The sequence below is a fragment of the Prinia subflava genome, chromosome 3, assembly GCF_021018805.1.
Source record: "Prinia subflava isolate CZ2003 ecotype Zambia chromosome 3, Cam_Psub_1.2, whole genome shotgun sequence".
In the NCBI taxonomy this organism is placed as follows: domain Eukaryota; kingdom Metazoa; phylum Chordata; class Aves; order Passeriformes; family Cisticolidae; genus Prinia; species Prinia subflava.
The window spans coordinates 9,542,609-9,558,750 of NC_086249.1; the positions used below are offsets into that span (position 1 = coordinate 9,542,609).

The window sequence follows — 16,142 nt, forward strand, 5'->3', positions numbered from 1 at the left end:
TAGAGTGATTTGAGATTTTCCTTTCAGGTTTACTATTCCTTATTTTTAGCTGCAGAATAGTGAAATTCAGTGAAGGCTTGTAGTAGCTGTGCTTATGATGAGTAAGCTTAATTTTTGTATAAAACTTCATCTCAGAAGTGTTTTCATTAAGTTCTTTAAACTGGGTACCATGTATTTTGTCCTTTATGTGGTTTTTAGTTTCTTTTGGAATGTGTGTGTTGTTTATGTATCCTGAATTTCTGCCTAAGACAGTGCATGGGGGGTTGGGTTTGGATTTTTTTTAAAAGGAAAAAATGTCTTATGCAATTATATCTTAATCCTAAATTATTTTCTTTTTGTTTTGTATTTCTGACTTAGGAACTTTATGTGCTTGGTGGAAATGGAAAAGGAAGAAAAGCGAGCTGGCCTCCTGAAGAAAGAAGGCAGCAAATACTTCATGGAACATTTTTTCTGTGAAACCATGTTTTGAGCGATCCTCTTAGACATCCATAAATATCCTCGATATCAGCTGATTGATATGATTGGAAACCTGGCTTATCAAACAGTGTACACTGGGAGAAGCCTGCCTAGGATAATACACTTTCTGTTGTTTCTGAGAGTCTCTAAGAACACACTGTAGACATCTACCTGTTATTAACTCTGCATCTTGATTGAGCAAAACTAGTCTTTGAAGTGAACAAAAACAGAGCCTTTTTGGAAACTTTTATTGAACATGACTCATGGAGAAGAGCTTGGCTCTGAGATGCACCAGGATTCTGTTGTTCTAACTTACCTAGAGGGATTACTAATGCATCAAGCAGCAGGAGGCTCAGGTACTGCAGTTGACAAAAAGTCCACTGGGCATAGTGGGGAGGATCAAAACTTTAAGATTTCAGGAAATATATTTCCCAGCTGTCAGAGTAATGGTCCAGTTCTTAACACAAGTACATATCGGGGATCTGGCATGCTGCACCTCAAAAAAGCAAGACTATTGCAGTCTTCAGAAGACTGGAATGCAGCAAAGAGAAGGCGGTTGTCTGATTCCATTGTGGATTTAGATGGAAAAAAGGAAGCTTTGTTGGCTGGCATGGTTGAAAATGTGCCTAAAGGCAAACAGGATAGCACATTACTTGCCTCTTTGCTTCAGTCATTCAGCTCTAGGCTGCAGAGTGTTGCTCTGTCACAGCAGATTAGACAGAGTCTTAAGGAGCAGGGGTATTCTCTTAGCCATGATTCTTTACAAGTGGAGAAAGATTTACGGTGCTATGGTGTTGCATCCAGCCACCTGAAGACTCTGCTGAAGAAGAGCAAAGCGAAAGATCAGAAGCTGGACAGCAGCCTGCCTGACATCACTAAGAACCTGCCCAAGGAGAGGTTTATAGAATCTCCTCATGCGGTGCAGAGCAGCCCCAAGGTGATGAACGAGCCCCTATCGTGTGCTGCAAGATTACAAGCTGTTGCAAGCATGGTAGAGAAACGATCCAGTCCTGCTGCTTCGCCCAAGCCCAGCGTGGCGTGCAGCCAGCTGGCCTTGCTCCTCTCCAGTGAAGCCCACTTGCAGCAGTACTCCAGGGAACACGCTCTAAAAGCACAAAATGCCAACCAGATTGCAAGCGAGAGGCTTGCAGCAATGGCCAGACTACAGGAAAGTGCTCAGAAGGACGCAGGCCAGTTCGGTTTGGCCAAAGGAATGACAAGCCATCTCAATGGTCAGGCAGGATCATCCCCCAAAACAGTCGCTGGCAAAGGCAATATGGCACCATTTCAGAGTTCAGTGGGAATCATGCACTCGCCTCCCAAAACTGGGGGATACAAAAGTACTGTGGAAAGGAGTAACCTGAAAACCTCTCCCAGCAACAGTTTGCTCTTACATCTGCTGAAAAGCCAGAATACCACCAAGCACGTGATAGGGCGTGAGCAGAGTGAGAGAGCCAGCATTTTTGAAGACAGCAGCACACCAACAACCGTTGATGAGTATTCAGACAACAATCCCAGTTTTACAGAAGACAGCAGTGATGATGAAAGCTCCCATTCTAACTGTCTTCCTATAGACCTGTCCTTTAAACACAGAACAGATAAACCAGATGCAGGTCCGCCTGCATCGCTGGATAACCTGACTCAGACCTTGCTTCGAAACTGGGATCCAAAAGTTTCCTGTCCCGAGATCAAGGAAGAGAAAGACACTCCGAAAGCTTCTAAGCTGAATCCCCACCAGAAAGTAACACTGCTTCAGCTGTTACTCGGGCATAAGAGTGAAGAACAGGTAGACAAGAGTAATGATCCTCAGGGACCACACAGTACAGCTGATGTGGCAAAATTCACTGTACAGACTGGGAAAAGGACTCCTGTTACTGACAGTCCCAGTGCCAACAGAATGACTCCGTTAAGCACTCCGCCCTTGCTGGCTTCTACAAAAGCAGACTCTCCTATAAATCTCTCTCACCAGTCGCTGGCTGTCAAGCGGAGCTCGCCACCCTACGCCTGCAGCATCCAGCCAGACAGACTGATGAATTCCGCATCTAAACACTTGATAGACCTGTCCAAAAGCAAAGAAATTCAAGGAGCCAAGCTGAGCAGGACCGACAGTCCCCAGAACTCCTCGGCATTCAGCGCCAGCAAGCTGCTGCAGAACCTGGCTCAGTGCGGCATGCAGAGTTCCATGTCGAGTGAGGAACAAAGAGCTAGCAAACAGCTGCTGGCAGGGAGCATGGATAAACCTGTGGGCTTGATTGATAGGTTGAACAGCCCTCTGCTTACGAATAAATTGAGTATGCATGAAGAAAATAACAAAATATTCAGTTGTCAGCCCACACCCGCTGAACAAGGACTTCCAGGCTCGGAAATAGAAAATCTCCTTGAAAGGCGCACTGTCCTTCAGCTGCTTCTGGGAACTCCCAATAAAGGTAAAACTGAAAAGAAAGAGAGGATGCTTTTAAGAGATGAAAGTTCTCAAGAACAGACAGACAAAGCTTTGAATGAGCAAATATTGACGGTGAAAATAAAAACTGAACCATCTGACGAATCAAATGTTCCCTATAATTCAAATGCACAACAAGTAAGAGAATGCAAGGGTAACAAATTCCAAGGATTTGTTCATTCACTGCAGAGAAACACAGCTGCTTCTCCAGCATCCGAGGAGGTGAAATCTGAACCTCTTTCACCTCAAGATTTCTCTTTTTCCAAAAATGGCCTGCTAAGTAGGTTGCTGAGGCAGAATCAAGACAATTACCCTGCGGATGAGCTGGACAGGAGTCACCGAAACAGCGAGTTGCCACACCTTGAATCTAAGAGTCTTTGCACAGTACCGAAGAAGAGGAAGCTTCATGCTGAGCCTTTGGAAAGCCCATTAAAAAAGATGAAAAGTAATGTGTCTGATGCTGGAAACAATCACGCTTCTCCTACCGAGGCACTGTACGGGCCTTTGCTTAACCAGCAAGAACTGAAATTCAGCAGAAGTGATGCTGAATTTAAATATGCTGTAAGTCATGGTTCAAATAGTGAAACTGAAAATAGGAGTTGGTCTAGAGATAGTAAAGGCTTTAATGTGTTGAAACAGCTGCTTCTCTCAGAAAACTGTGAGAGAGATCTGTCACAACATAGGAATAACATACTAACAGAGGGCAAGAAAAAAGGAAACAAAACCAGTGCAACAGTCAATAAACCTGAATTCACCATTTCCTCAGTAAGATCATTGGTGGGAAGCCCCGTGCAACAGAACAATTGTGTAGATCACAGAACATTTCAGTATCCTGTAGCAGTAAAAAGTCCAGCCAGCTCCCCCTTCCCTGAAAATTTGGGAAGTACAGTGTCCAGACTGGAGTCGGACCAGTTCAGCATGTGTTCCACGCCCGGTGAGAAGGGGCCCATCAGATGGGTGATCACGGGCATGGACAAGAACGATTATGAGAAAGACTCTCCGAGACTGACCAAAACCAACCCAATATTGTACTACATGTTACAGAAGGGCGGCAGCTCTGCCAGCAGCCAAGAAGCACACAACAAAGAAACCTGGAACGAGCCTTCCTTTACCGAGAGTTCCACCCGTGTTACAATCAAAGAGGAGCTGACATCTGACACTGAGCTTAAAACTCCTTTTAGTAACTTAAGAAGCCCTTACAACAGCCATATGGGGAGTAACGCCTCTCATCAGCACGGTGGTGTGAATGGAGAAGTGCATGGACTTCTGGAAAAAGTGCGAACAATCAAAAAAGAGCCAGAATAAACTGCGGCCTCCTCAGTGAGTTTACAATCAGCGGTTTTGAATCTTTGTTTAAAAAAAAGAAAAAAGAAAAGAAAAAAGGAAAATAGAGTATGAACTTGACTACTGTATAAATTGAGCATGATTTAAAAAAAAAAAAAAAGCATGGTCTAATTGAAACATGTTTTCATTTGACAAACTTTTTATTTTTCTGGTGATGTTATTTAAAATACATGTAGATAAAATTTGCTTTACAGTAGACTGTCACAAGGAAACTAGAAGGGTTGTAATTTGTACAAGACGTTTCTGTATGTATCAGATTAAGTTATGAGTACTCTTTGATCAGAGTCTTATTTGGATCTGCAAGCTTTTGGTATAACCTAAAGTGTAAGCATACAGCCTAGGTGGTGGTAATGCTGCGTTTCCTCCTTCCCTGTAAAATAATCCTTATTTTTTTTAAGCCTGAGCATAGAGACGGTGTACTTTCTTTTTTTTTTTTTGAATGTTTTAATATGTTTTGTGGAATTTTAAGAATAACTTTTAAGAAGTGGAGCAGTCCATCCAAGGTATTAGCTCATCATATTGGAAAACCTGCGTCAGTGTTAATAATTGAAGTGCACTGAAATGTATTTTTTAGTGCTTCCAAAAATTTGTATTGTTATTTTTAAATCTTATTTGTGGTCCTGCCAGAATAGTGGTGTAAAATCTATTTTTCTTCCTTGCCCTGCTCTCAACAAATGCCTTCCTCAGAATTCTTAGCCATAACTATGAGTTACTAGTTAGAATTAAGGGGTTTTTTCTAGGTTTTTATAAAAAAGGCAGATTTTCATAGTCCATGCAAGTACTGCATGAGTCCTTTTGTCAGCACATTCCTGTCACTTCCCTGCCTAAAAGGGGAAAGCCAAAATGCCTCTTGGAGTAGTGTGATTGAGAAGGCTTAGTACATATATTCAGTGAGGAAAATGCTGGAAAGCTTGTGAAAGGGATGAGCAGAATTATCTGTTCAGCACCATCCTGCTTCCCTGTGGAAGAATACCAACTGCACTACAGCAGCACACCAGACTTTCACTCAAAGATGGAATACAGTTTTAATGAAAAATGTGTTGGCCTCTTCCTACAACCAGGGAAAAGAATCTATGATCTGCCAATATTTATTACTCCCTGAACAGCTGATCCATGGTTTAATGCACTACCCTTTCACTGCAGAAAATCTGGCTTTAGAATAATTTTCCAGGTAGCACTGAGGATAAAACTGTGCTTTTGTCATGTTCTGTAATGGATAGTGGGATGTATCTGAGAAATCCTTCCCTGCCCTTTTCCTCAATCCCCACCTGTGCTGTGATTTGTAACATCTGGCAATATCAGCCTGAGATGGGAGGAACTGAAAATTGTAGTCAGAGCTGAGACACCTTAAAAGAATTGCTGGCTGGGGAAGAGTCTCGTGGCTCTGCTTTCCTTTTAGCACTGTCAGTGTTAACTCCATTTGCAGCCCTTATTTCTCTGGGGGGAGGAAGAGAGCAAAATCCAGTTCATCTAAATTATATGAATTATTGGCAAGCAGAAGTTCTGCTGAACTTTTTACTCCCCTAAAGAACAATTCTCTGTGGCTTCTTGATTTCACTGATAAGCCTCTTTGCCATCAGCAAGCAGGTAAGCAGTTGGCCTGCACAGTTAATGAAAGCTCCAGTCTGGTTTAATTTAGTCTGTTTTCTCCGTTGTGAGCCGATGACATGACAAAACTGCTGTTTCTGTCCATCTCATGTCTGCATGATGGGACATTTTGTTCTTCTCTGTCTGGTTTGGTTTCAGAGATCCTTTTCCCAGACTCCTGGTTGCTGAGAACAGAGCAAGCTGTTGTCCCCCTCTTCTCCCTGTCCCCAGCCCAAGATCAGTTCTCTTTCCAGTGCAGTTCCTACGGAAAGGGACTTCTCCTGTCTGACAGCTGGAAAATGCACCACTATTCTGTTTTGCCTCCCTAAGGGGGATACCTTCTTTTAGGGAACACAAATATTTGACAGTATCTGGTATAAAACATTCCCCCTGGTTTGTATGAGAAAAAACAGAGCAATTTAAAGATATATTTTTATGTTATTTCAGTGAAGCGTAATATATTAATGGGCTGTACAAAGAAGATTTATATTTTAAAACCTTCACACAAATCTAATATCATTTTAAATGTCATTGTCTGAAGTATAATATAAAAATAAAATTTTGTTTGTCTTTAATATTGCATTTATAAGTGGCCCAATGACAATTCAGATGTCTCATAGAATAATCATTACTGAGATAAAGTATATTTTGGATTGACAGTGGAACTGAATTCTTTTTATATGAGTCAACCCAGCAGAAATATTAAAAAGATGGTATTTGTTCCATCCATTAAATGTCTTTTAAAGTCTTAATTGATTATTTTTCTTGAAACAATGTGTATATAGGTAGGAAATATATACAATATAGAATAATAGGTGGTCCCCAGACTAAATACAGGGCTATAATTTGCTTGAAGAGCTCCACAGAAAAATGCAGTGTGAGAGGATGTGGAATTACCTGGTTGAAAAAACTTCTTCAAAATTGAGATAAGAGCGGGGAAGAGATTCTGACCCTAACAAAAAATACTGGAATCGAGCAACATGCTGATCTTTGTATTTATTCTAGGGTAGTCTTTTGTTATAATATATACCTTTGAACATTTAGTTTTGAAAGTTATACAAAACAGTTAAGTTAAAATGCTAACAGTTTGACCAGTTAAGGATTGAGCTTTCTTTTTAGTTCATGTCAATGAAAGGGTATGGCCATTCTCACAGACGTCAGTAAACTCTAACATACAAGAATTTAAGTTTGAGAATGATGTTCATGGAAGAATCTTCTCTCGTAGGCATTGCAATCTCAAACAGCAGGTAACAAGGCTGAGGCCCTGGAGAGAGGGCAGGACTTGCCAAGGGAATACTCAGTCAGCTGCTAACAGAGCAGCTGTCTCCTCCTATCTGGAATTCTCCAGTATCACTGGTGTTACCCCTCCCTAGGGAAGAGAGGTCTTTGAACCTACCCCATCCACATTTACAGCGTTGACACCTTAGGACCAAAGGCTCTTTCATTATTTTTTGTCTTGTAGCATGGGTGAGTAAAAAGGAGTTGCTGTTTTTTCTGTGGGGACTTTTCCTTCAGAAAAGAGGGATGTGGGAGCTGGATTTGTTGCCCCAGGAGAGGCTGGTAGGGCTGGCCACGTTTTCCCAAGCAGCTCTAAGATCCCTGATTTCCACCAGTCCCTGTAGATGGATTGCAAACCAAGGTCAGCTCTCGAGTCACACCCAGTACTCTCAGCAACTCCTGTCTCCTTCAGGGCTTTAGACTAAAGACTGGAAGCAAAATGGGGTCTTGGCAGATCTCAGCAGCAGCAGCTGTACGGGCAGAGTGGTGCAGGATCAGTGGGTGCTGGTGTGTGGTCTCGCCCTCAGAGGAGCAGGGAGGGAGGGGAGAGCACATCCCAGTTAGAGCCAGCTGAGACTGCTGGGGGAAAGCTGCCTCCAGCTCTCAGAGCAGGGAGGAAGTGGGTTTGGCAATGAATTGTCTCTATACCACGCTTAGAGTTGCAATTGCAGCCCCTTGGAACTTTAACCTGAATTAACTTTGACCCCACCTAGCTGGGAAGGGCTGGGGCTGCAGCAGTTGGGTTGTGGAGTGCCCAGTGCCTGGTGGAGCGCCCAAACCCACTGGATTTGGGGGTTGGCTTGGGATTGCCAAGCAGATATGCCTTTTCTTTCCAGAGTCTGGCACTCAGATGTCCAGGTTTCTAATGTCTCCTCTGCCAGAGCTTGAGGAAATGATGGTGGGTAAGGCCTGACTGCAGAATCAAAGGTGGAGAGCTGGAGGGCTTCTCTGCTGCTACCACATAGCTGGGCAGCTCAGTGTGAGAAAAAGGGAATTCAGCCATAACTTTTACTTTTCGTAGCCATTTACTCTTAGTGATGTTTTTAAATTTTTAATTTACAAATGTTTTTAACAGAAAGAGATGAGTGGTTTAAATTTTCCCTGTTAAGTGTTGGTGAAAGTATTACAGCTCTCATTGACATCAGTGACATGATATTACCAGTTTGTTCTCTGCCACATCTTACAGAGGAGTAAACTGGTAAGTATATATTATATATATATATATTTATATATAATGTAAATATGTTGACTTGTTACGCCTATAATATGTTGAAATTGGTTTTTAAAAGGTGATGTAAATAGTGGTTTCCTTAATGAAAAATACATATTTTGTATTGTTCTAAAGCAAAGGAAAAAACCTTTTAATCTTTTTTGTTATGTATATTCCATGTATAAGTGTAAATATGATCACATAGGTTTAAAAACTTTTGCATGTATGTATACAGTTGCAAGTCTGGAAGAATGTATAGAAAAATTCTTTTATTTAAAGTTGTGATTACCTGCTGCATGAAAAGTGCATGGGGGACCCTGTGCATCTGTGCGTTGGCAAAAAAAAAAATAAAAATGTCTTAACAAGTCAGGTCAGTTCAAAACACAACAGTATTCCACTTCTGGACATGACTTCTGCTGTGGTATTTTAGCTTTGTGAAAGAATGTGCTTCAATTCAAAAGGGTCTGGAAAAAAAATGCAAACCTACTTTTAAAACATGAAGTGCTCATGCAACTATAATAAGTCATGTAATTTCAGGACTCCATTTTGCATAATTGAAATATTGTACCAGGACTATTCCATCCCTGTAAAACAAAGGAGTACTGGTTTTCATTGCCATACATAATAATTCGGGATTTTACCACAACCAGTTTTATTGTGATGTGTCTTCAGTAATTTAACTGGTCTCATTTTTTTATTAGAAATTAATTTCCTCATGTGATGTCACAAAACTGTACATACTGCAGTGTGAAGTTTTTTTAAATCTTTCAGTGTTTACTTCCTGCAGAAGATTTGAATAAATGAGAAAAATGCATTGTCTTGATGGTTTTTAAATCTGCTTTATTTCATGTGTACTTTGTGTTATTGGAGTGTTTAGGGGGCTCTTTGCATCAGGGCTGTTGATGCAAATTTCTGACAACAAAAGTACCTCAAGGAACTTAGGCACACACAGCCTTCAGCAAGGCTACTGGCTGGAAGCTGAGAGTTGTGGAGCTGGAAATGAAACAATCTAAATCAGATTAGCAGCATTACTTCACAAAGCTCTGGATGATGTTTTATTTAAATACCCTTCTGCTTATTAACTTGAAATCAGTGACCATAAACTGGAAACCTCTAAATGGAAATTCTCATGTGAAAATAATTTTGAATGTGATAACACTGTTCAGGTCCCTTGTGCAGGGCAGAAAGATCTGTTTTCCCACTAAAATCTGCTTTGGTTCGTATCACAAAGAAGTCTTCTCAATTTGTTCTATTTATGTTCTTAAGCAAACTTGTAGAATAAGTGAACAGAGTTTGCCCCTGAAGCCCACACACAGGTTTAGCAGTGCACTTCCATCATATATTGGAGTTTTTAAGTCAGCTTATGACATTAGTGCAAATGATGGATTGCAGCATTAGTGCAAGTGCTCTTTCTCCAGAATTTTTTTGTTGCAGGGTGTCCAGACAGTGTCTGGAGCTGTACAGTTGCAAGCAGGCACATAGGATAGGTCATGACTGTCTTGGGTAACAATAACAGCTATTTTCATGAATCATCCTACACTTCCTGGTCTCAGCAATTAATATTGTGCCTGAGGTTTGTTGGAAGCATTCTGGAAAGCAGAAAATATAATACATAAATTAAATTTTATGTAATTTTAAAACAGTAATTCCCAGTCCAGAGATCTCAGCTAGGGCTTCCTGAACAGTATAACTGAGCATTTTAATTGTTTGGTATCCCAAATGGAACAGGGTGGGGATGCTGTCTCACTTGGGATCCATCACCTTGCAGAATGGATGTAATGCCACCAGTGGTGCTCAGCTGTGCTTCAGAGGGAAAGGACCCTGACCCAGCTTCTGCACAGGCTCTTCTCTCTGAAAGCAGACTTTATCTGAGGGGTCAGTGGCTGAGCCAAAATGGAGCCACCTGAAAAAGCAATATCCCTAAGGAGCCAATCTTATCTTTTAATGGCAGTGCAGCTTGGAAAGAATTTCTTGAAATACGTGGTCTCATCAGGGCTGTGTTTCGGTTTTGAGTCTGCACCCCAGGCAAAGCCAACACCTACCTACCCCTGTTTCTTCAGTGGTGGTGCCCTAGGACAGTTCCATGGAGCACCTGAATGTCTCTTGCTTCTCTGTCATTGCTTGGGGGCTTCAGGCTCCTGTAAATCCACTGTATTTATTCAGTTGTGCTGTAACACCAGGTAGAACTTGCAGTGTCGCGGAGCTGAGCGTGTGGTGTGATGAGGATGTGGAAAGGGTGTGATATCCCAGGAGCATTCCCCTCTGAGTGAATGTTAGCAGCATTTGCTTGGTGATTCAGAATGGACTCACTCAGAAGTGCTTCACACTGCCAGTGGACTCTTCACAGACAACCTGTGGTCCCATGGAATCTTCCTGGTCCCCCAGCTTGTTCCTCACATCCTCACAGAATGAAAATTGCATGTGGTGTTAATTTTTTTTCTTTTTCTTCACAAAACAGCTGCTGGATGAAGGAGTTTTCATTTCTGCTTCAGAGATTTCCAAATGTTGGGGGATAGCAATTGTGTTTGTGGGACTTGGCACCCCAGTCTTCTCTGCTCCTGAGTGAAATGAGCTGTAGCACTGTGGGTGTCGAGGACAGCTGTGGACTCTGATAGATCATTTGCAGGGATGTCCATTGTGGAAGCCTTTAGAAGAGTGGAGAAATCTACAGCTGGGGTACAAACATGTCTTTAAATAAGGAGAGTAACGCAAATTATTATTCCCTGACTGTAAACTTGCCAAGAAGAAGTGGATTTGAAACTGAGGAGTACAGTGACAGTGTTTTGCTGTATGGCACAGTGTGGCACATTAGGGCTGTGGAGTACACCCATGGGAATGTCTGTAGGGACTTGATATGAGCCTAGAGCAGAGGCTGGGATATGAAGGCAATAATTGCTGATAATATTTTTTATTTCCTTTTGATTGTCAGAGTGACTCAAAGGGAGTGTGGCACAAACTTGGGGCATTAAAATCCTCTCTGCTGGTAGCTGTCAGTGTTGCTAATGAAGGAGCATATGCTGATCCAAGCTCACAGCAGCCCACTTTGATTTGGCTTTCTAAGGAACGCTTGTTCTTAGTGAATAAAGGGATTTGTCACTATTTCCAGATTACTTTTCTGCTTAAATTACTCACAACTTAGCTGAATGCAAAACAAACATAATTGACTTGTGAATATGCCAGTTAGATAAACCTGGTTAAATAAGTCAGCTTGTGCCTTCAGTGCATTGTGGTGTGTTGGGAAGAGATGGAGAAATAACTGTCCTCATCCACAGTACAGATGATCTGGATTCTCTCATCCAGTCTAGTTTGGGAAGGTGGTGAAAATTTCTCACTAAACAGGAGGCAAAGTGGGCTACTCTCTAAGTTAGTGGGGGCTCTCTGGCCCCAGTCTTTACTGAAGCTGCTGCTGACTTTGAGTCATACCCTTTCGTAAAATTTCAGTACAGAGCTCACAGGTTACTTCTGCAGGTGAGTTTTGGGTAGCCACTGAGATGAGTCTGTTGTTACCTCTCTACGTTTGCCTAGCTGCACCTCTGTAACTCAAGCAAAATGTTACAGTTTTTCAAGTTCTGCCTGACTTGGATTCCATGCCCAAATCTCATCACAGGTACTGAGAGGGAATAAGTGGTGAAATGCAAGGATGATTTGGAGTTGGATGCCCAGGTGGTCAGTCTGTTGTATGCTGTGACTTGGGAAATGCTTTGCTAGAATTTCTGTGGAAGGTGGAAGTTCCTCCAGTAGCTGATATAATTGCATATTCCTTTTTCCTCTGAATTAATGTTTTGCTCTGAAAGAATCCTTTGGTTTGGTGTTAGCTTTTTTCCAAGGAGGCTCCTTGACTCTCACATGCCTCCCAAATGGCTCAGTGACTCACCTTGGAGCAGCCAGGGAGCCTGTGTCCCTCCAGATGATATGTGCTGTCCCCACATGAGTGTATCTGTGTGCCTACCTCTGTGTGTGCAGTAGTGGACCAGTGACTTGGGGTCTGAGCTTTTGGGGCACAATTATTTCAAGTGGAGGAGAAAGAAGGCGAGTGAAGGGGAATCTTAAGATAGCAAGCTGCAAGATATTTTCAAGGGCCTTTTACTTTCTAATTCCACTTCATTTTCTGCTGTTTAACATGGTTATAGTGAAAAAATCCTCACTAGCATTTGCAGCAAGAATTAGATAAATCCAGGAAGCAAAAGTCCTGTGTAGCTATTCGTGTCATAGGTGATAGACTCACAGGATGGGATGGCTTGGGAAGGAGCTTAAAGATAATTTCATTCCAACCCCCCTGCCACGGTCGTGGTTCTCGACCATGGAACTCGACCAGGTTGTTTAGAGCTCCATCCAGCCTGGCCTTGAACACTTCCAAGGATGGGGCAGCCACAACTTCCCTGGGCAACCTCTTCCAGTGTCTCAGTACCCTCACTGAGGGTAAAAATACTCTCCCAAATTTCAAATCTAAATCTCCCTTCCTTCAGTTTAAAGCCATTCTCTCTGTCCTATCACTGTATGGCCTTGTAAACAAGTCCTTCTCCAGCTTTCTTGTAGCTGCTTTAGGCACTGGAAGGTCCTCTGAGGTCTTCCCATAGCCGTCTCCTGACTGAACAACCCCAGCTTCTTCCCAGCAGAGCTGCTCCATCCCTCTGATCCCCTTGGTGCCTCCTCTGGCCTGGCTCCAGCAGGTCCCTGTCCTTGCTGTGCTGGCCCCCAGAGCTGGATGCAGCCCTGCAGGTGGGGTCTCAGCAGAGGGGCAGAGGGGCAGAATCCCCTCCCTGCCCTGCTGCCCACGGGGCTTTGGCTGAGCCCAGCACACGTTTGGCTGAGTGTACAAAGTTCAGTACCACCACTTAAATCATGGAGCATTGCTGATGCAGGTTTGCTTACTTCCTAGTTCAAAATCTAAAGAAGCTTTACATTTCATTATGAACTAGTACCAGGAACTGGTTGGTCAGCATGTAAGTATGTTTAAAAATCTGAAAAGAACGGTTTAGGTAATCCTTGCATGCAGTGGTGTCTGTCTCTTGTGTAAGGAACTGTTAACTCTCATGCCATTTCCCCCCTTCCTCTTGCCTATTATTTTGAGTCCTTTCATCTCCTCTTTAAACTACACGGGAGCCCAGTCATCACCCATGAAGGGCAGAGGAGACAAAAGAAGTATATATTTTTAGACAGCTCCTTTGAAATAAGTGTTTGCCTAAGGTACTGCATTCTGCATTGGCTGTATTGAGTGCAGTGTCTTGGTCTCTCCTCTGAAAGTATTCACCCAAGGCATTGCATAGTGCCTGCACACTGAGAAGAGAGGTGATGACATCTAACAGCAGCTACCCCCAGCACCCCCTTTATTTTAGAATGCTGCTTACTGTGGCAGAAAGAAGCAAAGTGTATGACACAAAGCCTTTTTCCCAAAATAAAGATTTTGCTTTTGAAAATGGCACAGAATGAAAACAGCAGGTTCAAGGTCAGAAAAGGAAAATGAGAGGGGAATTTTTAAAATTTAAGTGTCCTCAGCTTGGTCTAACTGGCAGCCTGTTGCCTGCTCCCATTCTGTCCCGCCACTTGTTTCCCAGAGGGAAGGCACTATGGTGGTGCAGGCAAGGGTTGTTTCCCAGGGCACCAAATTTTGCCATTTCTATGAGATCTGACTCAGAGGGCTGGTGGCAGCTGCTCCCAACACAGACAAAACTGTGGCAGCTCCTGATAGAGGAAGAAAAGGCACTAAAATCCCCTGCTGAAAATGTTCACAGCCCAAAGAACCATCCTGTATCTTTGCATGGCATAGATTTGCAGTTATTAATTTAGAAGTGGAAGGAATAATTGTCTAGAAACTGGCAGCAGCTATTGTATTGAATACGTCTCACTCTTTAAAACTTAAAAGGTCTGGGGATAAAGCTACTTGCGTAAAAAAGCCCAACTTTTTATGTATTCAGTGTTTTCAACAGATTTTTTTCATTGTCTTCCAACATCTGCCTAGCACTTGAAAACTTAGTTCTCTTTAGTCAGAAAGGTACCATTCCAGCTTTCCTGCCATCTTTATCTCTTTTTTTGCCGTAAACATTTCTGTTGTACTTCCACTAGAACAGTATGGCTCGCTATCACTTGTTTGATTTCACATTATGCCTGTAACACTGTACAATGCTCCTCCAAAAACATCTCCTGACAGTCCCAGGAGCCTCCAGCATGGAACAGAAGTCTGCTCTGACCCAGGCTGACTTCTGTGCCTTGCTCCTAGGGTGCCTGCAAATGGTGATGTTGGTCCTTTCTGAGCACTGTATACATTTCTGCCTAGTTCAGTTTTTCTATCTCCCAGTTCGCATCAAGGGAATGTGGAGATTTTTGGCAGCACATGATGGGCTGCAGAAGCAGCAGCTGGCTTCCAGTCATGTGCTGTGTTCCTGTTAGCCTCCATTAGTGGTGCAGCTGTGCCAGTGTCACCCTTTGAGCCTGTGCCCAGTTGGCCTGGAGCAAACACAATTCCACAGGAGCCGAGACGGTGCTGTCCCTTTTGATGTGGAATGGGGCTGCCTGTGGCATGGAATGCTGTGCCTTGAGGAACTCCAGGGTTCAGCAGAGGAGACCAAGTTCTTGACATCTGTGGAAACATCTGTAGAGCAGAGCACAGCTTCTTGGTTTTTTTTTGCAGTTTTGCTCTGGATGCTCAGAGTTCACTCCTCTGCTCAATCCGAGCGTTATTCTGGAGTGGGAACCAGGAGGGGAAGGGTCAGATGGATGAGAACAGCATTTGTGGGATGAAACTGAGTCCCTGGAGTGGGGACCAAATCAGAGGGTGATGAAGCACAGAAGCCTCTGTTCAGAAATGCATTAAGGCCACGACTAGGCTGCAGCAGTATACTGGTCATCTTAGAGAGATATTCTTTTTAATCTGATATTCAGATTCCTGAGGCCTGACAGGGATTAAAAGAGGTACCATAAAAGGGGAAGTGTAATGGAGCCCTGCTGGCCACAGGGGCTGCTCTGCCCAGGGGGGTTGGGGGATGCACAGTGGCCAGCTGGGCAGATGGTCCATCCTGAGCCTGGAGGGAAGGATGGCTGGCTTGGGCTTGCTGAGAGTCCAGCATGAGAGGGAGATGCAGAAAAGGACCTCAGGAGGAGTGTTGTGGTACCAGGATGCCCTGCTTCAGCATCTGAGCAAACAGTCAGGCTATAAAGCCAAAATGGTAAGACTCCCGTGAATGTTGGAATTCTGATTGCTGTATTTTCTTTTTCCACAGCAGAAATTACAGCTGCTATCTCATCTCTGCTTACTTGGGCTCTGCAGCAATTGCTGCAGTTTTCCTGCCATGAGCAAGGGCTCTTTCCTCAGCATTTTTGTAAAACAGGTCTGTATTGCTTTCAGGGGTTGTCTGTAACCTGTCATGACTGGTTGTATTTCCTACCACGATCCTCACAGGGAGGAGAATAGGCATGGTCCACAAATTGTTACTGAGGAGCCCCAGATTTGCATTGCAGTTGACTCTGGAGCTTGATGACATTTCAGGTGGGTCATGCAATTGTCATACAATATATGAGGGTTTCTCTTCTAAATAGGTGAAGAGCTCTCGTTTTAGAGAGACTCCCAAGCTAGTGGAGGATCAGCTGCACATACATGTGACATAGACAAGAGAGTCTAATTTGCAGTATCTCAGATTTGTGTGTGTTAGAATGCATAGAATGTGGGTTGGCCTTTGAATTTAGAGTACTTGAATGTGAGGGTTCCTATCAGATGGCAGCATCCCTGGCAATGATGGGACTGCTATGATGTGGTCAGGAGCATTTTGGCCAGTGACAGATCACAGAGTAGACAGTGAACTCCACAGCTCTGATGTAGCTTCCTGTCTGCAG

The 16,142-nt window shown here is 43.2% G+C and overlaps 1 protein-coding gene across 7 annotated transcripts in view; it reads left to right on the forward strand.

The window, feature by feature from the left end:
- NRIP1 (nuclear receptor interacting protein 1) overlaps positions 1 to 9,134 on the forward strand; it is a 105,116-nt gene extending 95,982 nt beyond the window's left edge. For all 7 annotated transcript variants that reach the window (XM_063393896.1, XM_063393900.1, XM_063393897.1 and 4 more), the window contains one exon: positions 358 to 9,134. In XM_063393896.1, the coding sequence (XP_063249966.1) occupies positions 713 to 4,201 (3,489 nt within the window). In that variant the 5' untranslated portion in view covers positions 358 to 712 and the 3' untranslated portion in view covers positions 4,202 to 9,134. The remainder of the gene's footprint in view (positions 1 to 357) is intronic.
- The last annotated feature ends 7,008 nt before the right edge of the window (positions 9,135 to 16,142 follow it).